At 44.6% G+C, this 20,091-nt stretch overlaps 8 protein-coding genes and 1 non-coding gene across 9 annotated transcripts; 4 read left to right on the forward strand and 5 right to left on the reverse strand.

Moving 5' to 3' along the window:
• Positions 1-341: 341 nt before the first annotated feature.
• V1516DRAFT_442046 (uncharacterized protein) lies at positions 342-2,807 on the forward strand. The gene is made up of 2 exons (XM_066919042.1): positions 342-359; positions 414-2,807. Exon 2 carries the CDS (start codon positions 635-637, stop codon positions 2,747-2,749), a length of 2,115 nt encoding a protein of 704 aa, XP_066777042.1. The 5' UTR covers positions 342-359; positions 414-634; the 3' UTR covers positions 2,750-2,807.
• On the reverse strand, positions 2,713-5,118 carry V1516DRAFT_677707 (uncharacterized protein). The gene is made up of 2 exons (XM_066922639.1): positions 4,455-5,118; positions 2,713-4,391 (listed from the first exon to the last, which is right to left on the reverse strand). The coding sequence occupies exons 1-2, from the start codon at positions 4,624-4,626 to the stop codon at positions 2,866-2,868; spliced, it is 1,698 nt and encodes a 565-aa protein (XP_066777043.1). The 5' UTR covers positions 4,627-5,118; the 3' UTR covers positions 2,713-2,865.
• On the reverse strand, positions 5,099-7,122 carry V1516DRAFT_441600 (major facilitator superfamily domain-containing protein). The gene has a single exon (XM_066919041.1). It carries the CDS (start codon positions 6,996-6,998, stop codon positions 5,571-5,573), a length of 1,428 nt encoding a protein of 475 aa, XP_066777044.1. The 5' UTR covers positions 6,999-7,122; the 3' UTR covers positions 5,099-5,570.
• Positions 7,123-7,184: 62 nt separating this feature from the next.
• V1516DRAFT_677713 (uncharacterized protein) lies at positions 7,185-8,249 on the forward strand. The gene has a single exon (XM_066922640.1). The coding sequence runs from the start codon at positions 7,246-7,248 to the stop codon at positions 7,864-7,866; it is 621 nt and encodes a 206-aa protein (XP_066777045.1). The 5' UTR covers positions 7,185-7,245; the 3' UTR covers positions 7,867-8,249.
• A 1,347-nt stretch (positions 8,250-9,596) lies between these two features.
• On the forward strand, positions 9,597-10,937 carry V1516DRAFT_677717 (cyclin-domain-containing protein). The gene has a single exon (XM_066922641.1). The coding sequence runs from the start codon at positions 9,744-9,746 to the stop codon at positions 10,701-10,703; it is 960 nt and encodes a 319-aa protein (XP_066777046.1). The 5' UTR covers positions 9,597-9,743; the 3' UTR covers positions 10,704-10,937.
• Positions 10,938-12,858: 1,921 nt separating this feature from the next.
• On the reverse strand, positions 12,859-12,932 carry V1516DRAFT_t50. The gene has a single exon. It is a non-coding gene; the product is annotated as a tRNA-Val (tRNA).
• A 2,031-nt stretch (positions 12,933-14,963) lies between these two features.
• On the reverse strand, positions 14,964-15,281 carry V1516DRAFT_677726 (uncharacterized protein). Its single transcript, XM_066922642.1, has one exon. It carries the CDS (start codon positions 15,260-15,262, stop codon positions 15,044-15,046), a length of 219 nt encoding a protein of 72 aa, XP_066777047.1. The 5' UTR covers positions 15,263-15,281; the 3' UTR covers positions 14,964-15,043.
• Positions 15,282-15,783: 502 nt separating this feature from the next.
• Positions 15,784-16,668, forward strand: V1516DRAFT_607297 (uncharacterized protein; the record flags this gene model as incomplete). The annotated part of the gene is made up of 2 exons (XM_066919280.1): positions 15,784-15,892; positions 16,115-16,668. Coding segments are annotated over 2 exons (663 nt in total), but the record flags the coding sequence as incomplete, so codon positions are not given.
• Positions 16,669-17,404: 736 nt separating this feature from the next.
• Positions 17,405-19,932, reverse strand: V1516DRAFT_677729 (PRMT5 arginine-N-methyltransferase-domain-containing protein). The gene is made up of 2 exons (XM_066922643.1): positions 18,349-19,932; positions 17,405-18,292 (listed from the first exon to the last, which is right to left on the reverse strand). Exons 1-2 carry the CDS (start codon positions 19,557-19,559, stop codon positions 17,512-17,514), a joined length of 1,992 nt encoding a protein of 663 aa, XP_066777049.1. The 5' UTR covers positions 19,560-19,932; the 3' UTR covers positions 17,405-17,511.
• Positions 19,933-20,091: the final 159 nt, after the last annotated feature.

Consider the following 20,091-nt stretch of genomic DNA (forward strand, 5'->3'; position numbering starts at 1 on the left):
GCCGCTGATTCCGTCCGGAGAGTCGACCTCCTCATCTGGTTTATCTATTTCTGGTACGGGAACATGGAATTCAAACTCACTATTATCTCAGGTTGCTTCTAGACCAGCGTCAACTGTTTCAAAGACAAATACTTTGGGCTCTGATGCTTCTGGTAAGACGAAATCCACAACCTCAGGACAGGACTCGTTCGCATCTCTAGTGTCATTCTCTAGTGCACAGAGAAATGCTGAAGCAACTAAGAGTCTCAATCAGCAGCAGAAAGAACGGGAAATTCCTTTTTTTGGAAACCAGACTACTATTTCATCGACGGTGGATGATTCCTGGGCGTCAGGTTTCGATATATTTGAAACCAAGACAAGTAAGTTTTCATTGTATACAAGGTTTGTCTCCGGTCAGAACAACTTATATTCAGAACAAACTGTTCAGCCATCAGCGTCGCAAGATGGTGAATATGCAGATATTCTAGGCCCGCTTGCTCAAAATGCTCCTTCTCTATCGGGTATTCAGTCTGAAGGACCGCCTACTCAACCACCACGTCCGCACTCCGTTACTACATCTTCAGTTCCCACTTCGGAGTCGTCTAGCAAGCAGCAGACTTCTAAAATAGATTCTGATATTGCAGAATTGATTGATATGGGATTCACGGCTGTGCAAGCCCGTCATGCTCTACGGAGAACGGATACTGGTCATAATGTGCAGCAAGCAGTCGATATCCTACTCGACGACGCACACGGCAAGAGTCGCAGGACAAAACAATATGAGTCCCAACATGTACAATCCTCGATAGAGTCTGGCAGACGCTCTCGCCAGCCCCCTCGGTCGAGAGGGATTGTAGAAGACTCCGAGATTCTTCCGGCTCATCCCAGTGAGCGTGTTCATTATTTAGCAAACAGCGGAGAAGCACTTCCACCGCATCCCGAGGATCAGAAATCCACTCGATGGAAGAAAAAGGAAGAGGTATATCGGGCATCGGTAGCCGCGAATTCAAGTGATGAAGAGTCTAGATGGCAAGATATGCCGACGTACAGTGACGGCGACTCACGAGCTACTCGAGCAAGACAAAATCAATCCTCTACTGCATCGAAACTATCACAAATTCGGGCTCAAGCAAATGCTCAGGATTTAGGCAAATTAGCGTCTGAGCTTTCGGTGCAATTCCGTAATCGCGCGGAAGTATTCTGGAAGCAAGGCAAGGAAATGGCGTCAAAAGCGATGGAGGAGTATCAGCACTCTGTTGCAGATTCACGTCGAGCTGAAAGTGATATTTCTACGCCTCGTTGGATGCATCATGCTTCCTCGTATGATGAAGACGCCAAGGAAATCAATTTTCGAGCTCCGATGCCAGAAGATAAAGCACATCACAACGACCGCATTGCACAAACCCTCGAAGCTAGACTGTTAGAGGAACAAGGACCACCACCAGGGATTCAGAGATTAGCTACATTACCAGATAATGATCGTTCGCGACATCCTCCACCAATGCCGGCGCGACCTAAGTTTACTGATACTGCCGATGTGCAAGCGTCGCGACCATCAAGTGCAGCCTCGCTACGATCACAGCGAATGACTCGTGCTTCCCAATTCGATGATATGCCACAATATCAATCATCCGCACGTCAAGGTCGCCCTCGACGGGCGCCTGCTTCCGCTCCGACGACATCTAGATCAACACCTATCCCCGAGACAGTCAACGGTCCCGTTTCACCTAAAAAATCAACATCCAACTCGACTCTAAAACAAAAGTCTTCTGATATGCCTGTTCGGCCTGTTGTATCTATTCCTACGATGACGCTTGACGAAATTAGTTTGGCGCGTAAGTCAGGAACGGAGGCGTTCAAACGAGGGGACTTCGTTTTAGCTTGTTCAACATATACGCAAGCATTAGACCTGACTCCGACTCAGCATTTGCTCCGCTGTGTACTACTTTCCAACCGAGCAGCTGCACATCTCAGATTAGGTGATCCCAAATCCGCATTGGTTGATGCGAATGAGGGTATTGCGATAATAGGACCAACTAGAGGAACGAATGAACAGGTCGAGCCAGGTAAGCCGTTAGTCGACATCTGGGGTAAGCTTGCACAGCGGCGAGCGGAGGCGCTGGAGCAGTTGGAAAAATTTAAAGAAGCTCGAACAGCTTGGGATACGTTGGTCCAGAATAGCATGGGTGGTAAGGTTGCGCTCGATGGTCGGCGAAGATGTGAGCTAGCTCTAGAGAAAGATTCTCCATCTCCAGCAGGTAGTTCTGCATCGTCAAGGTTGTCCTCGCCTGCCACATCTGCTCGAACTACACCTGCTCCAGTGGCCAAGAAACCTACTTCTGCAGCAATTCCTCGATCTCAACCTCTGGCTACATCAATTGAAGATAGCGTTGCCGCGCAAGCTGCGCTTAAGCGCCTTCGCGAAGCAGACAAGCAGAATGATGCTGCGGAAGCAGAAAAATTCAGTCTATTTGATAAAGTAGAAGCCAAAGTCAATACGTGGAAATATGGCAAAGAAGAAAATCTGCGTGCCTTACTAGGCTCGCTCGACACTATTTTGTGGGCAGAAACAGGGTGGCAAAAAGTAACGATTGCGGATCTAGTGGTACCCAAAAGGGTGAAAATTAATTACATGAAAGCAGTCGCGAAGACACATCCTGATAAAGTCGCTCCCGATGCAACGACAGAGCAGAAGATGATTGCGCAGTCGGTATTTGTCGCGCTGAATCACGCTTGGGATGTGTTCAAACTACAGAATAATATACAGTGATCGGGTCTTGTTGTTTGCTTTCGCATTATACAGTCATCAATTAATTTTTTTCATCAATTAATTTTTGATCATTCATGATCTTCTTGCACGTTCATCTCTTCTTTTTGCAGCGCGAGCTAGCTTTTCAACTCGCAGGGCCATCTCCGATAAGCACTTCTCTTCATCGCCTGATACAGGCAGCTGTGGGTCATTCGTGGGATCAAGCTGCGCTCCATCGTACAGTGCTCTATGCACGTCGTTCGCAAAGTGCATGTAGACGAACTCGGCCCGTTGGCTTTGCGTAGATAGTGAACATATCCGTTGTTGAAGTTGTGTGAAGGGAACCGAAAGTTGTAACAAGATATTCTATTTCCGATTAGTCCTACCACCAATATCTCCTTTCTATAAAAGAAGCTCACCTTTACGATATTGCCCAGCTCGGAAACACCCAAGTCGTCTATGCGATACATTTCCAGACGATGATAGATTTTATTTTCGGCTGGAATCCGAAAATCTTGAGAGTCCTTCATAGTTCCTGGACCCATGATGTCCGCATTTCCTCTCAAATGCTTGATCGATTCATCTGCTTCCGCTAAAAGTTTTTCCAGCTCGTCGATGATATCTTGCGGTTCAGTGGATGAAAAGGACGATGGCAACCGGCTTGAGGATATTGTGTGCTGCTGTCTGGATGTCGAGCCCAACCGCAAACTAGCTGATGAGTCCAATGCTCGAACTGACGGTGGTGTCGGAGGCATATCAGGACCAGACGGTCTGGCAGTTGTAGAGCAAAATAATTCTGTCACAGTTGCTCGAAGCTCTGCAAGTTCTGCCTGTGCATTCGCAAGTTCTTGTTCTAAGGCTAAAGATCGTCGAAGTGACTCGTTCAGCGACTCGACAAGCCGCATTTCTTCATGCGTTCGACCTGAAGAATCTAAAGATCGTTCAGGCATAGGCGTATCAGGCTCCAATATGCGACTAGGTCGATGTGGAGTTGGCTGATGTAAAACCCGTTCTTCTTCAGATTCAAACGAAGTAGGTTCATTGGAAGTACCCTTTGACTTCGGCAACGGCGATTCCATAGAAGGAAAAGAAGGCATTGACGGAGCAGCATGGACGGATTCTACATTCTCTTGAGAGTTCAGTTGAATGCTCTGCAACTGCTTCTGGAGACTGCTGATTTCTTGTTCGTATTTTTTTTCCTTCTCTAGATTTAGCCGATCATTTTCTTCTTGTCGAATATGTAGATCCGAAATCAAGCGATCTCGCGCGTCGCATTGCGAACTCAGTTGCCGAAGTTGGTCCAAAACATATGTAAAATCTTCTTTCTTATGCTTTTCTTCCAAATTTCTGACTTCCTGGGTGTCAGATGCCAGGGTCGCCGCAGGTTTTGGATGGCTCATTTCAGTCAGCTTGTCCACACTTTCCGGGTCTGGTTCAGGCTCAGGTTGTACTTTTTGACGCTCTTTCACAGCCTTAAACACGAAAGAATCCGTTAATGATGTTGAAAATCGAGATTTCAAATCTGTAGGTCGCTCATCTAGATTCACCAAATCCGCCGCAGAATCTTCAGGTGGTGGATCATGACGTGTCTGATGTCGAGGGGAAGCCATTGTATCAAGTAGTTTCGCCAAAATAGTAGCGCGATCGGCCCCCAGTTTCTTATCTTCAGAGAGTAAACATGTAAATCTTTTTGTCATTGTACTTCTGAATTCAGAGCTTAACATACCTGTTGTAGCACGTTGAGCAGATTGAGAGCCAATAAAATTACCGTGATCAAATAGGTGTTTTCCTCGAGAGTTAGTTTCGTCGTCGTTATCTTCATCACTAGAACCACTGCTAGCCCACCGATACAACGTTGACGGAGTGGAATTCAAAAGGCTCCTGTCTCCTGTGTCCATAATGTCTTACCGATGAAGTAAGGAAAGATAATGAAATCAGATAATTTTGTCGTTCCTTTTGTTTACGCGTCTGATGCTTGTGTAAACAAGCCCATATGTCATTATGGGGTTTGTATAATAACTATAGTTTTCTCGGGTTTCTCGCGTTTTGAAAACTTCTAGTAATTTGTCGTCGTGCAAAGTTCATTTGATACTAACGAGATTTTTGTTGTTTCGAGAGGTTTAAAAATCGAACCTTTTATAATTTTGTTTATGTAAAACTGTATGATTCTGTCGTTATAAGATTTGGATCAATATCCGTATTGGGTAGATTGTGGGGAAGATCCAAAAGTTTAAAAAGATCAGAAACATCTAGTGATGAGAAAATACTATTTTTCCAGCCGTGGGAAGTTTTCGAAAATTTGGACATGTCTATTTTGGGATTTGCGCTGAATTCTTATTATCAAAAGCTCACTTTGAAATTGCACACGTCAATACATTTATCAAGTGCGGAGACGACTCTGAACTGAGAAGGAGTGAAAATCAAGGGAAAAAATTAGTACTCCTGCGGCCCTCAAGCAGATAGAGAAGAATAACGCAGAACGAATAAACTCTATTAATAATTGATAGTACTGTCATAGATCCATCTGCCACACTCCCAGGTGTAAGTCAATGCTGCTTTTGATTTGCTGTTTTCTCGAGTGTGAGCGATTATTCATGTCCTATACAACACGCCTCATGTTATTATGAATTATCGATTATCCAGTTTAAAGTTCAAACCAGTTCAGCAGTCTAGTAGCCTTAGTCAAAATAACAGCTGCAACGTATAGAAATTGTAAGTTCAATGTTTGCAGAAGGCTTGAATTCTGGCCGTTATATAATTCAAAAAGTTTACTACTGAATTTAAAGTGGAAATAAATCAATAAATTGTGCAAAAATGAAAGCAAGAAATTAAAAATTAAAAATTACTCCTTCAACTCCTTTGAAAAATCAATTTCCTGCTCGGGATTGTAAAGCTCATCCATCGATCCTCCGTCGCCTAATTGCGAAACATCCCAGCCATGAGAAGCAAGGAACTCTCTGAAACGCTCATCCTCCGACTCAATGACATCTTGGCTAAGACGCGGCAGACAGGTGATGGCAAGAATACCAGAAAAGACGCAGAGTGAGGACGAGACCCAAAATGGTGCTTGGAGACCTTTCGTTGTCTCTTCACCTCCAGCGTTAGAAATGATGATCGGAAAAACATAAGTTCCAACAAAAGCACCAATCTTGCCCACAGCAGCGGCAATTCCGTAGTACTGACCGCGGATAGAGGTAGCACATGTCTTGGAGGCTAACAGTCCAATGCAGTCACCTGGACCAAACTCACCGAGAGTTTGAAAAATACCGTAGATGACAACGAACCCACCGATGTGATGTTTGAGATGGTCGTAAAGGCCAGCCATGATAAATCCAACAATCGCCTGCAGCCAGACGCCGATAGTAAGAGTCAGACGAGGCCCTAAATAGTCCGCGCTGAAAGCACCCAGGAAGGAGCCAGGAATATAAAACAGATTAAGTACGACGTTCCAGCCAAAGGTCTTGTAGAGAGATCCATCAGGAATAACAGCAGCCAGAATAGTAGAGGAATACAGACTGAACGAGTACGCTGAAAAATCATAAATGAACCAGATAATAGCAACGATGAATAGACGGAAACCATAGAAGCGTAAGACCAGAAGGTAGGGGATTCTGCAATGACGCATGGTGTTCTTACGGAACTGCTCTGGTTCCTGGAGCTTTAGGCGAAGATAGAAAATTGACATGGGCGGGATAGCACCCAAGCCGAGAGAAACACGCCAGACGGTAGTGAGATGGTTCTCGGAGCAGATCCAGAGCATGACGAGCGGAACAAAGGCAGAAACAACGAAACCAAAGTCGATCATGAAATTTGTGAACAGAACGAACCAGCGATTGCGTTGGCCAGATTTGACCTCGTTGGAAGCCTCAGCACAAGCGACAGAGCCGGCAGGATACTCACCGCCAATGCCAACACCGATGAAGAATCGATAGGCAGTGAGGGCAGCAAGCATGCCATGGATGGATCCGTTAGCACCCCAGGCGCCGGAGCAGAGAATTGAAAAGAGAATGAGGATACAGGTGGAGATGATCATGCCATGCTTGCGAGAGTAGTAATCAGAGATGAAGCCAAAAGAAAGCTGTCCTAGTACGGTACCTGCGAAGGCAATGGAGGAGACGTTGCGAGTAGCTGGAGAGGCAGCGTATTCTTTGGGATAGAGAATTTTTAGAATTGTGTTGACGGATCCAATGACATTATTAAGATATCCATCTGAGAAGAGGCCAGCACCGGTGGCTATGATGGGCCATTTTTTTCCGACGGATAACTTCATATTGAATTTTTAGTTTGCAGCGGTAGAGACCAGAAGTTCAGCTTGGGGGGCAGCGAAGAAAAAAAATGTGAACCAGGGAAACAGGGAAACTTAAGCAAACTCAGTAGCGCGACATCTGGGGACGGACAATGACCAGTCAGAGATGGCGGGAAAATCAGATCAAGATATAGACAGACAGGGAAGAAAGAAAAAAGCGAGCGATAGTGGAGCCTGAGCAGGTTTGTTGTAACCGGTGAAAGCAATCAAGATGGAGAGACACGACAGGAGTGCTAGTGCTGAGCACATGGCAGTAGTGATAGGCATATTTTTCTCCGCTGGTGCTCGGAGAGAGCTGTCGGCGGCTGCGACTGCTATTACGTTACGGATGAACAGAGAAGCATCTGAGATCGATCGACGACGGCGCCGCCATGCCCTGGGTTCTTGCTTCCATTTGAGCTTGCCGAGTTTAGTCCCCTGGCTATCTGCGCTTATCAGTTGTCTTATGTATGCGCTCTTTTGCTATCCCGAGCAATATCCACGCACATGTCTGCGTACTCGTCCATGCAGCGCAAGTTACCACCCCCTTCTGACTGCGAGCACGACATCCGCGAAGATTTTCCTGTCTTTCTGCTTTGTCCTGCTGCCTACTGCGCTCTATGCTGTCTTTGGGATAATCGTGTGCCGCACAGGCAACGCTGAGATGAGCCGTGGCTCCAAAGGGTGGCGTCGGGCGCAGGGGCCAAAGAGGAAGCCAACAATGGGCCTACAGAAGGAGAATAAATTTGCAATACGTGATAGACGACTCAACCGAGGGAGCCAGCCCTGGCTGGCGGCTGATAGAGAGCTGAACAGAGCAGAAGAGCCATCGAGATTGATAAAAGGAATCTAATGTACATGAAAGACTATTCAACGAAAGAAAACACGAGCGGAAAGGCCAATGCTGAGAAGTAAAACTGGACGGCTCGATTTGATCGGCTCTGCAAAACTAGTAGTAGGCTTAAAAAATTGGCTACAAAACCGGTTTTTCTTTCTTCGTTGTCTAGCCCAGCTGCAATCCTGAAACTATTGCTTTTTATTGACCTCTTTAGGTCCGTCCGTACAAACCCAGAAGGAGATCCCCGTAATCGTTAAAAACCCCTCTGCTGACGCTGTTGATAGTCACGTGTTTTGTCGGTCAGCAGGATCACAAATGTTGTAGATGAGGTTTTTGTAGAATGTGTAGAGGTGATTTGTGAATGGTCAGGATGGGTCACAGAGTGGCTGACTAAGGTGATTAGTGGGCTCCGCAGTTGGGCCGACCAGTGCAAAGAGGAGCAGTAAGTGGATAGGGTGCTTGGAGCTCTTACGAGCCAGGTCGAGCTAACTGGATGCGACCGTGTAATACGGGGGTTCAGACTATTTAAAATTATATATAATATTTATATATATATGTATAGTACACAAACTAGATCCTATATACTATATTTCCATTGAATTTTTTAAATTCATTGTCGACACAGCTCGGCACTCTTAACTGGACGGATTGAATACTATCTCCGATTAGATTAGTCATATCTTTTGCAGTTCTGGTTAGTAGTAGGCCAACCAAGAAGCTCTATCAGCTGCTCCATGGCCACAATTTACCTGAGGCAGGTTTTGCTGGCAAGTCGCTTCTGCTACTCTTGCTGCTGCTGCCGCTGCTGTTGATTCTGAGCTCTACAGTGCGCCAGGTCTCGACAGATAGCCTCCAGACTGCTGCTGCAAATTGCTGTTTATGCTGCCATGCTGCTACTGTCCACTGAGCCGCTATCTATATTCAGTCCATGCATTCGCTCCACTACTCCACGGCAAGTTTATTATTGTGTCTGTCGTTTCTGTTCCCCTTTTTACGGACAATCGAGTCTCGATTGCAAGAAGCAACTTGAGTCCGACAATTGCTTCATTTCCTGGTCTTCCTCCTATTATGACCTCTCCTCTCTGTTACCGCCGCTGGCTCTGCCTGCCGCTCATAGCATCGACGTAATTAATTATCCCTATCATTGCTGCAGCACCAGTTTGTTGCTGCTCCCAACCCCCGACCCTCTTCACTTACAGCTCTGCTGTTCTCTCCTCGGCCATACCAAGGTTAGGCTTGCCCAAAATAGCTCCAGCAGGGTAAGGGTCGGAATGTACTGCGACGACTGCGCTTCCTAAACAGTCGAGGTTTGTTCGGTTCCTAGTGACTTTGCCTGAGATCTACGTCCCACGTCTACGCAATCTGACCCCCAATTCGACCCCCAATTCGAAACTCATTCCATCCCTGGCAGACATAGTTCTGCCCAGTTTGTAAATACGTTGATACCAAAATAGCCCCATTAATTATATTCGGCCGCACCCAGGAGAAAAACTAATCACAGTCATAAGCGCAATTAACAACGCCTGCTGCTTTCGTCCTGCCTTGCCCGTACTCAGCAGCGTTTCCTCATGCTCCCGACACAGTCACGTGTGGAGCCATCGGCAGCTCTGTCGATATCTCCGACACGCTAGCCGCTTCAGTGTCCTCCGCCCGCCGCCTTGGAGCTTCGACATAGAACGACACGCCGGCTGTCCGCTGGCTCAAATATCTGGCCTTCCCCATGGATTTGTTCATTCGACCATCTTCCTCCAGATTTCGTTTGCAAATCATCTTTTCATCTTTTCCAGCGCGATTACACACTCATGCTATAGCCTTTTGTTTTGGCGGATTTCTCTTTTTCTTTTTCATTTTTTTTATTTGCGCCGAGTACTATCGTGCCTTTTTAGTGCGCAATGACACCACTTAGTCCGTCTTCTATAGACTCGGGGCCTGCATCGTCGGCTATTCTCGACCATGTAGACCCGCATGCAGCTCTGGAGCTTCTTATCATGGACATCAAGCGCATTCTCGATTTATTTGTTGTTTCTGGTCAGGATGCATCTTGCGATATTTGCCTGTCGTGTTCGTCAAGTTCATGTCCTCCATGGATCAAGTCCTTTCCCTGCAACCATTCAAATGCATCTACGACTTCACCTTCCGACTACATGCCTTCGCCTCCACATTCAGAACCTATGTCTCCTCCATTAGATGCCGACTCATCAGGGTCTCCTTCTCCGCCTGGGACTGTCTCCACTGTCACCACTGTTCCTACTCCCGAAAAACTTTCACCCATGACTACCTTTGCCCCCGCGTTTGCAAGCAGTCCAGAGCCCTCGTACGTGCCAGCGTGTGCAAGCACTGGGGTCCAGCCAGATATTGTCGATGGCGAGCAGCCTCGGAAACGTCTAGAGCTCGAGATCGAGCGCGCGAACCAACGCGTGATCATCTCGCGTCGATTTTGGTCAAAGTCGGTGCCTGGCATAGACATCGGTAAATACGTCGAGCGACTCCATCAATATTGTCCGATTTCCCCCGCTGTTTATCTTACTACTTCTGTTTATCTATGGAGATTGTGCGTCGTGCATCGCGCTGTTCCTTTGACCCCGTTGAACGTGCATCGACTAGTTCTCGCTGCTCTTCGGGTGGCCAGTAAGACGTTAGAGGACGTGAACCATCCGCAGCGACGGTTCGCAAAAGTAGGAGGATTATCGGACGCCGAACTTGGACGACTGGAGATCGGCTTCTTGTTTTTGATGGGCTTTGACTTACGAGTGGATGTTGACATTTTGGAGCAGCAGGCTGCTGTTCTAGAAGGTCTTGCCACGGCGAAAGATGCAGCGTCCATGGAACAAGCAACCAACCACCACAACTGATGACGATGTACACTCAATCTTTCATTTTTATATCTGGATATTTCATCATGCATGGGGCCGGTGTTGGCGTTGATTTTATGTGTTGTAATTGTCTTCTGGGGTCTTTTATATAATGATTTGGGTTGGAATTACGTTTGTATTTATGACTGTTTTACTCTTCTAATACTATCTACCATGACTATTTAACATGACTATTTAACATGACTATCTACCATGGCTATCTCTCTCTCTTTACATCATCGCTCACAATAGGTCAGGCGTAGACCAGTAGCAGGCCAGTAGCAGTCGCGTTGGCCCTCTTACGGTCCGCTGTGCGATCATAGAGTTTGGCTGCAGCGGAAACACGATGCGATTCGAAGCAGCAGTTTGACCACTGTGCTGTGTGCGTACAGCCAGCAGAGAAAGAAGCAGCGAAGCGACGGCCGAGAAACATCCGGTGGACGAGTCTGAGTGTTAACGTCGCGAAAGTTGTGATTCGATGCTTCCATGCCAGACCTGGAAGGGATGGCTGCGGGAAGATAGAAAAGAAGAAAGGAAACGTGCGGGCGGCCGTGCCAGCATCTGTAGCAGTAGCCAGGGCAAGTAAGCGCTTCCACGGCAGCCTAAGCGCCCGAGTTGGATTGCCCGACTGAGCAAGATGATGCCTGAGCTAGCTAGGCATGCGCTAGTTTAGGGTTCATCGTCTTGTCGACATCGGGCTTAGGTAATCGTAGAAGGCTATTGGTGGAAAAGAGATCGTGCTGTTGTTGGTTAATTTCGTTTTTGAAGGGCTGAAAGCAATGTTCTGGAGGAACACAGTTGGCGATAATAACAAGGCAGTTTAATATGGGCAGCTTCTGCGACTGGCTCTGGACTTTCGGATACCTACCCCGGATCTATGCCACGCGACATATTATCGTGACGTATTTGCAAGACATGTCGGTCCTCTCTAGTTTTACTCTAGTTTTGCTCTAGTTCTACTCTAGTTCCACTTAGTGTTGATGCTACGAGATCTTGCTGTTTATTTCTAGCCCACTCAATTGAGCCTGTGATTTCTACCGCCTACTTGTACTGTGTGTGGGCAAATGAGTAACCCCACCGATTTCCCTTTTGTTTCTCTAGCTCGGCCACCTTTTTTGCTCCTCTATACCTCTCTCTCTCTGCGTACCGTCGCTTGTGGACCGTTCTGCCGCGGCAACTTGTCGCCATCATCCCGTTCATCCTGCTATTCTTTTGGCTGACTCGGCCGCTGTCTCGCTCCCACGTCGTCATTTTCACGTTCATCTCTCTCGTTCACTTGTCTGCCGGCTCATCTCATCGCATATGCCACTCCTGTGTTTTTTTATTTGGTAGCTGCTCCACATTGTGAACTGTTCGAGCCCAGCCGATCTACAGCCGAACATTCCAGTCACAATTATTTATCAACACCTGAAGGTCTATTGTCAACAACAATCTCCTCAATATCTCTAACGTCACCCAATATCATCGTTATTATGATATCCGTGGAAAAAAAATTAACATCTTGCCTATACTCGTGCCCCGGTTCTTGCCGCGCTCTCTACACTTTCGGCTAGTTTGGGATACCTGGGGTAGTGCTGACCCTCTACCGGTCGCTTCCTCTTATGATGCTCTGCTCCCTTCCCCCGGATGTGGAGGGCCATCGTCACATATTTCCCCCACACATGCACACTAAAATGTCAATCTTACCAGCATGTTTACTCATTTCCACACTGCTTACTCCCATGCCATTCTATTTCATATCCATACCGATCTTTTCTTGGTGCCTGTCTGATCTACACTATTTATGTGTGATTTCATTCTTCGCACTCTTGGTCCATGTCCATGTCTCATCTGCCTATCTGCTTTATTTTAGCTTCTTTTGGGTTGTTTGTGTTCGACAGTGGGCAATTCGTCGCAAATACTCTGTCGATCCTGTTTCGGATGGTTTTTTTTAGGTCCTCGTAGTCTCTGACGGCCGCGGCCCGATCTGCGAATACGCAGCTGTCACGTTCCAACCGTATCTTTAGAATTAATTTTTTGATAGGATTTGATTAATGCTTTTGTTTTCTGACGACAAATAATGCAGCAGGTAAACTAAATTTTGGAAAATATCTTTTAAATTATTCTTTTATCTTGAAAAATTAGATAGCTATTCAGAGAAAGTATAAAAAAAATCTGATTCGACCCAGGATCGAACTGGGGACGTTCTGCGTGTTAAGCAGATGCCATAACCGACTAGACCATCGAACCAATCGTTTTATAAGAGTGGATCTAGAACCAATCATAAAGCTCAGAATGTACAGAGTAATTTTCCTTCTGTTCTTTGTAGACCCCAATGTAAATTTTACGGAGCATTCAATCATCAATTCTATATTATGAAATAAATTATGCTGTGGTTTGATTTCAAATAATCTGCTAAGGCGCTACGCATGAAATCTGAGTAGGTCAAGAACACTTCTTTTACTTGATGATTGAAATAGTGGCAAGTTTATGGAGAGCAAATAGTACCAGATCTTTCCTATACTTACAAAACCATCAAATACAGATATTGGCGATTCCATTCATAGAATCAGTCCTACCGGCTGAACTGAATTTCGGAGAATAGAATTCGAATCGGATCCTAGTTCCTTCGGAGTTCTCGACTTAAAAAAAATGTTCTTCCGAAATAAAATCCAATGCTTGTACGGCACTGACTGGAGAGCGGGTAATATTTCCAAATAAGAGAAGCAAACGTGCGACGAAGTATATATAGGTGGCAAACCCCAGGACCAACTTCCACCGTCCGAAAAGATCCGGATAATAAAAATTCCTGCTATACGTACTTCTTGTCGTATGCAGTGACTTATAACAGTGATCGTGGCGGTTACTGCTAACGTATTGGCTCTCCAGATTGGGCTTCGGCGCGTGCTGGTCTTAGTGAAGACGATGAATATACCCGGAGTCCTCCAGGATAGATTTCCTATTTCATGAGTGATTACGATTCAAGGTCGACTGGGAAAATAATATTCTCTGTGTTATATTACTAACAGAATTGATTTTATCTATTATTATTTTATCTAATATTATTGATTTCTGTAAGATCGTAAAATGCTGTAGATAAATTGCTATAAAGTTTCTATTTCAAGTTTCTATTCAAAGATCCTCCTGTTCCCAAGTTGGACGCAACCAAAATGAACATAGTAGGTATTATCTACGCCTTGGCCTTGCATCTACCGAAACAATTCGACTTCAATGAATCGCAAAAATAATATTCTAAATTATTTAGACAAGTATTATTTCTTAAAATTATTCATTTTTTTCAATAGACAGCCAGTGGTCTCTCAGGTCGAAACTAAATTCACAGCCTTTGCTGGCCATTTTGGATAGCAACCTTCAGCTTACTTATCTCACATACCTGTTCTTGCATCTTGCAGAAAACTTTCGGCTTTTGGATATCAAGTCGACATTCGGCTTGAGATATCACGATGAGATCCACCGCACTTACTCATATCACTAGATCAATGAAGCTAGTCCATTGTTCCTGTTTATGACGCGCACCAGTTTACATATAAATTATTGTAGGATTAATGAGGACAGTCTGATATAAAACTATTCTGCTATGTCCTCATCTAATTTTATACCACATATCTATTCTATAGATCCAATTTGTATAACACGACTCTTCAAATCTAGATCAACAATTTTTAAATAGATTGGCGATGTCAGCAAAGCTTTGAAATTTTGAATTTTAAATACAATAGCTGATGTTCTATGACAAGAGGAAACATCACTTGTGAGTTTAAGTTCTTTCACTGATAAATAATACTGGAGATCAAAAATTCTCGAGCCTGCCATCAGCTAATATATGACAACAGCTAAACTACTAGCGAGCACAGCTTTACTGACTTTACTGTCCCAACATAAAACACCTGATTACTTGTTGAACATCTACAGCTGGTTGCTTGGGAAGCTCACAGATGTTGACAGGTTCTAAACGTGTGAAAATCTAGATCAACAAGCGTATTAATGTCCACAGTGTATAAACGTGTCATTACTGAACAGAACACAACATCCCAACACAAATGGGGTTGGGGGTAGAATAATGGGGGATGTATATCCTCCTTGACAGTGGGTATTGCAAGAACAAATTCGCGCGGTAAGAGAATTGAAGGATTCCGGCGGGACTTTAGGGTCCGCGAACCAAAACTAGATTGACCCCTGACTCAATGGCACCATCTATGCCATTCAGGATATCTCCCGACCTATCAGCTAAACACTACCTAGATTATAAAAAAGGTAAACGAATGAATCATACCAGTGAAAGTAGTAATCATCGGTGACTATTGCAAGAAACAAAGAAAGGACCGCAAACAATAGGATCCTCAGTTCTCTGTTGTTCCTGTGTTTCCAACACGCGCCACGATAAAGAACCCATAACCGCCGCACATGGGTGCGGACATACCATCGGAGAGCGAGTCCGAACACGACAACTTAACCGCTGAAACTTGCTGACTCTGACTGCATTCTAGGAGATTATTAATTAAACAGAAGAGCGCTGATATTAAAAAAATTATTGTAGAGAATGAATCATAATTACCCATAGTTTAGATCCAAGTCGAGATGTAAGACACGCTTGCGCACCTGAATATTCAATATTCGCAACCTTTGTCTTGTTGCGGCAAGTCGCATCTGCGAGAGGGGGGTTCTCGGCCGCAGCAGCGCATGTGAAAATGGTTCGCATGTGAAGATTTAAGGCATGTGATATTACTCAAACAGGCAATTATTGGCACGTTTTTAGCAGTTTGGAGGATCACGAGCTGGCGTCAAAGCAAAAAAAAACTCTAATAGTGGTACAAACGTCTTGCCAGGCCAACAGTCGAGCACAAATACGCAAACTGTTGGAAGTTTATTATAATTTTAGGATTATCTAAGACCCGACTGTTGCTCATTGCTCGCTAATACCTGGACTACACTCTAGTTCACCATCCATCTATTGTATTATTAAACTAGGTCCGCTCGCCCTCCTCAACACTCTCTTCCTGGTCTACTCTTCTCATGCGGTGTACCCGCCTATAGTCCTTAATTTTTTGTCTGCCAGGGACTTATAGACGCGACGATGTCTCTTGCACGTATTCTCGTCGTTCGTCATGCGACTCGTCGTGACTCTGAAGATGTCCGATGGCGCGATTCTTCCCCGACACCTTATGACCCACCGCTCTCTAACAATGGGTGTCAAGAGGCGGACTCTTTAGGGCGCGCAGTAACTGCCGAAGTTTCTGCCGCTTATGATTCTATTATTCAAGCAGCTGCGAAAGCAGCTACGAATTCTACGAATTCTACCACATCTACGCCTGTTCAGTCTCCAATATCCTCACCTAGCATTGACGATACAGCTACCGTTGTTTCTTCCTCCCCATCTCTTACCACTGGGTCTACTTATTCGACCTCATTAGCATCTAACATCGCTCAATCGACATCTGCTACACAATCTCTTACAGTTTGCATACATTCATCCCCTTTTCTACGGTGTGCCATGACTGCACTTCGCATTGCGCGACAAGTAGCGGATTCATCTGAACAGTTTCCTCTCAAACTTAATATCCGCATTCGCTTTGATGCTTTTCTTGGCGAATGGCTCACTCCAGGGTATTATGCTAATACGTCTCCTCCTCCTGAAGATGGTCACATTTCGTTGGCAGATTCCTCGTCGTCCTGGCTACTTTCAAACGGCGGGCGACCTTTCCTCGACCTGACTTGGCCTCTGTCTGCCTGCGGAAAATCAGGCTCATATGGAGAACGCTGGAAAACGATGAACACTAGATTTGCTTCAGGTCTGTCAAATCTAATTGCGTCTTATTCTAGCACCTCCTCTGTATCGTCCTCTGGTTCTAATGTCATAATTCTTGTAACCCACGGAGCCGGCTGTAACGCGCTGGTTTCGGCTCTGTCCCGGAAGCAATTACTGGTTGACTATGGTCTCGCTAGTCTATCCGTGGCTGTTCCTCGTCGGAGCGATGAGGAAGATGAGTTTTCTCTTGGATATGGCTATGGAGGAGAGAAACGTGATCGATCAGGATATGGTGTTCTTATGCCTGATGATTTGGCCGAAGAAGCGGATCTTGAGCAATCGTCGGCCACGGCAGCCATTGGACGATGGGATATGACTCGTATTGCTGATTGCTCACATTTGCATTTATGTGATGACGATAATCAGGCCCGTTCAGAGGGCTCACCAATCCCTGATTTTACGAATAATAAGAGAACCTGTTTTGAAGATTTAAGTACTGATCTATATGCTAGTGGACGATCACCTACCGCATCAGCTCGAATGCCTTCCTTTGAATGGAAAGCATCCACAGGGAAGTCATCTTTTATCACTAATGAATCAGAGTATGATTTCATAAACGAGATAATATGATGTAATATTCATTTCTCTGTGCGATCATATTCCAAGATCGTTAATTATTACTCTTTTCCTGAACTGTGACTCACTTCTCTTTATTCGAGTCTACGTTTTTCACAGACATATCTGCTTCTACCCACAAATAATGAAAATTAGGAGCTCCTAGTCTGTTCACGAATTCTTCGGAATTATTCGCCTGTCGGATCAAATTTACCAGAAAAATATTGAGTGTCCTGATACAGGATTTCTTCATTAGCTCTTAAAACGATGTTAACTTTATTTCGAGCAGGTCTTGAGAAAATCATAGCTACCGTTTGATTGAAGCTTTTGGCTCGTCGAATGTTATTATCAGCATGCTCTTTCATTCTGTGAGGCAAGCTACAGAATAATGCAAATTACAAATCATTTGGGTATGAAATGAACTTAATAATTTAATATACAAAATTCTTAATACAAATTCATGGCGTAATGCTTTCCCATAAAATTGTGTATTGGCGTACAGGACAAAACTGTTCGTTCTTTCTGCATTCCCCCTGGCAGGCTTGTCACACAAAATAGCTCGACAGCCCACTCATACCATACTTTGAATTTGTCAGTCTTTCGCCAGATGGATATACCGATTTCGCTGTCTGCTGATATTGGCAGCGGATCTCGGATGGGGAACCAGATGGGGAACCAAGAAACCATGTCTTCGCATTCGGTTTCTTTCAGTCGTTGGGGGTGAGTACTTATTCGAATATTTGCGTATAAACAAGCTTCAAACCAGCCCGCAAATCCATGCATCACTGACTGGTTAGGGACCTTAAATGTCTTGCTTGCGAATGCCTCGTTTGATGACTGGTGTGTTCTTGGATGCTTAAATTCCCATGCGGTGTGAATGTTAGGTGATAATAGATCGCATGAACGTAGGAATGTAACGTAAGGTCTATGCCAGAAATCTTGGTTATTATAGGAATTTAATGTAGTATGGAGTTTTGGAACAGATATCGGTGAAAAAAACGAGAGGTAGCTCTGAGGAATCATTATCCCATCGGGCTTTAAACTCTGTTGTGCTCCATCTAGACACTCAGGGGATAGTTCATTATCACCGAAGCTGCCTAGAAGCTCACTGACCATGATATCAATTTGTCCAGTGTTTGAATCGTCAACTGCAAATCTCTCGGTCCTCATATCAATGTTTAGTATTTCAACTCGGTTATTCCAGTCTGAAACAGCCCGTTGCTGCAAGCTAAGTAACATCAGTAATTGATCCTGATTTATCCAGCAGCTACTATAAATACTCACTATGCAAAAGCACTAGCATTCTTCTCCACAGCTATTATTCTAGCATCGATTGATAAGACCGAAACCACCTTTAATACCCGGTCAACAAGAGGCCCTCTTCCGGCCCCAACTACCGCAATCACCATCTGAGTCGATTTCGAGATTCCATCTCGTTCTTGTACAGCGGCATGAATTGCACGCTCATATTGGTTATACTTGACTGGATCTTGCTCAAATACTGCATAAGTCTGTCGTACCAAATTGTCTGATAACGGCTGTAATGGATTCTGCAAATAATCTTCGTATCCTCGACCGAATTCCTCTATAGCGCTAAGAGCTGGTTGTTTTTTGTATAAATGACGGATATATATTAAATAATCAGCAGAAGCAGAAAGATCGGCTCGAGTGCTCTGACTAATGATTACGTATGGATTCAAAGTGAAGAATTTGTACAGAAGTTTCTGCGTAGCAATTGGTAATACCGGAAAACCTTTCGCATTTTTTATAAACCTATCCATAGGTATGAATAAAGTTGACACAGGCTCAGAATACCATCTTGAAATCAGACTCGTGGAAGGTAAGATTTTGGGGATATCCAGGGCAAGTGATAATCGTGATGAATATGCACAAACAGTTCTGATATTATTCCAAATTATCCAGTTTCTGAACTCATCCACGTGCTGACTGATAACATCATCATAATTCCTCATTTCAAGTCGTAATATAATATGAATAGTCGGAAACTTCATTAGTGCCACATATATTCGTCTCGCATGAGAGAACACAGTAGCGAGACTGCTTGGACCAGATATTATCACATGAGATAATCCACAGAAAAGAGCATAGGAGATCTCATTCAACAAAATTTGTTCATGTTTTTGAGAATTGATCTGCGTGCTATCACTTGTCATTCCAAATATAAATTTTGCCATCTCATTATGCGGATCGATTCCAACATGTGATAGTGTTGGCTGGACCACAAGTTTATTAGTCTCAGAACATCCTTCCGATGTAATTGTGCTCTGAAAAATTTCCTCTTTGCAGAATAAGTTCTTGTATTTTAAATTGGTAATATACGCAACAGCTATGTCATAGCCAAGTCTTCTGCCATCGCATATTGCATCAGAATCGACTAGCTCTTCAGTATTGTCCAATTCAAAACCAACAATAAATGCTTTAGCATTTGTCGCGCAACTGGCAGTCTTAAAAGATAGCTCATTAGTGCTTTGCATAATCAAAGTCTTTTCCAGACAACAAGTAAAGTTATACTTGGAGAATCAGAGAGTCTACTCAAAGGATGGTCTATCTTGACTTACTAAATGTAAAGATGGAATCCTGGGGCTTGACGCGAGAGCACGTGAGAATACGCGCTTCACCCCTGAGAGCCCCACCAGATTTAGCTTCTAAGGCCCAAAAGCGCGACTGTTCCTGAACTCTTTCAACTTGATCTCAGTTCGCAGAGAATTGATAGTGCTCCGTTAGCTTTCAATTTTCAAAACTCGTGCCATTGAGGCAACACTGGTTTGTTACAGCCTGCATTGTAAGACAAAGCAGAAATGTAACAGCCATGAATAACCGCTGAAAGAACAACCGGCCCGATCCGACACTTCCCTCAGTCTCCATTTCACGATGATCCGTGGTCTTATCAAATGCGAGGTGCCTTTATATTAAGATATTTAGGTATTTTCGAACACTTTCACGCGTCAGTTATTGTAGTTTACTGCTATAGTCTCAACATCTGCACCCATATTCTCTGACTGAAAA

This window comes from Lipomyces oligophaga (assembly GCF_038497815.1).
Source record: "Lipomyces oligophaga strain CBS 7107 unplaced genomic scaffold V1516scaffold_5, whole genome shotgun sequence".
In the NCBI taxonomy this organism is placed as follows: Eukaryota; Fungi; Ascomycota; class Lipomycetes; order Lipomycetales; family Lipomycetaceae; genus Lipomyces; species [Lipomyces] oligophaga.

Bases quoted from the DNA above. Each gene is read 5' to 3' on its own strand.
- V1516DRAFT_442046 (XM_066919042.1), top strand. From the start codon at position 635: ATGGGATTCACGGCTGTGCAAGCCCGTCATGCTCTACGGAGAACGGAT.
- V1516DRAFT_677707 (XM_066922639.1), bottom strand. From the start codon at position 4,626: ATGGACACAGGAGACAGGAGCCTTTTGAATTCCACTCCGTCAACGTTG. The intron at 4,392-4,454 runs GTATGTTAAGCT...TACTCTCTGAAG, and splicing joins TGCTCAACGTGCTACAACAG to ATAAGAAACTGGGGGCCGAT.
- V1516DRAFT_441600 (XM_066919041.1), bottom strand. From the start codon at position 6,998: ATGAAGTTATCCGTCGGAAAAAAATGGCCCATCATAGCCACCGGTGCT.
- V1516DRAFT_677713 (XM_066922640.1), top strand. From the start codon at position 7,246: ATGGAGAGACACGACAGGAGTGCTAGTGCTGAGCACATGGCAGTAGTG.
- V1516DRAFT_677717 (XM_066922641.1), top strand. From the start codon at position 9,744: ATGACACCACTTAGTCCGTCTTCTATAGACTCGGGGCCTGCATCGTCG.
- V1516DRAFT_677726 (XM_066922642.1), bottom strand. From the start codon at position 15,262: ATGGGTAATTATGATTCATTCTCTACAATAATTTTTTTAATATCAGCG.
- V1516DRAFT_677729 (XM_066922643.1), bottom strand. From the start codon at position 19,559: ATGCAAAGCACTAATGAGCTATCTTTTAAGACTGCCAGTTGCGCGACA. The intron at 18,293-18,348 runs GTGAGTATTTAT...GATGTTACTTAG, and splicing joins AATGCTAGTGCTTTTGCATA to CTTGCAGCAACGGGCTGTTT.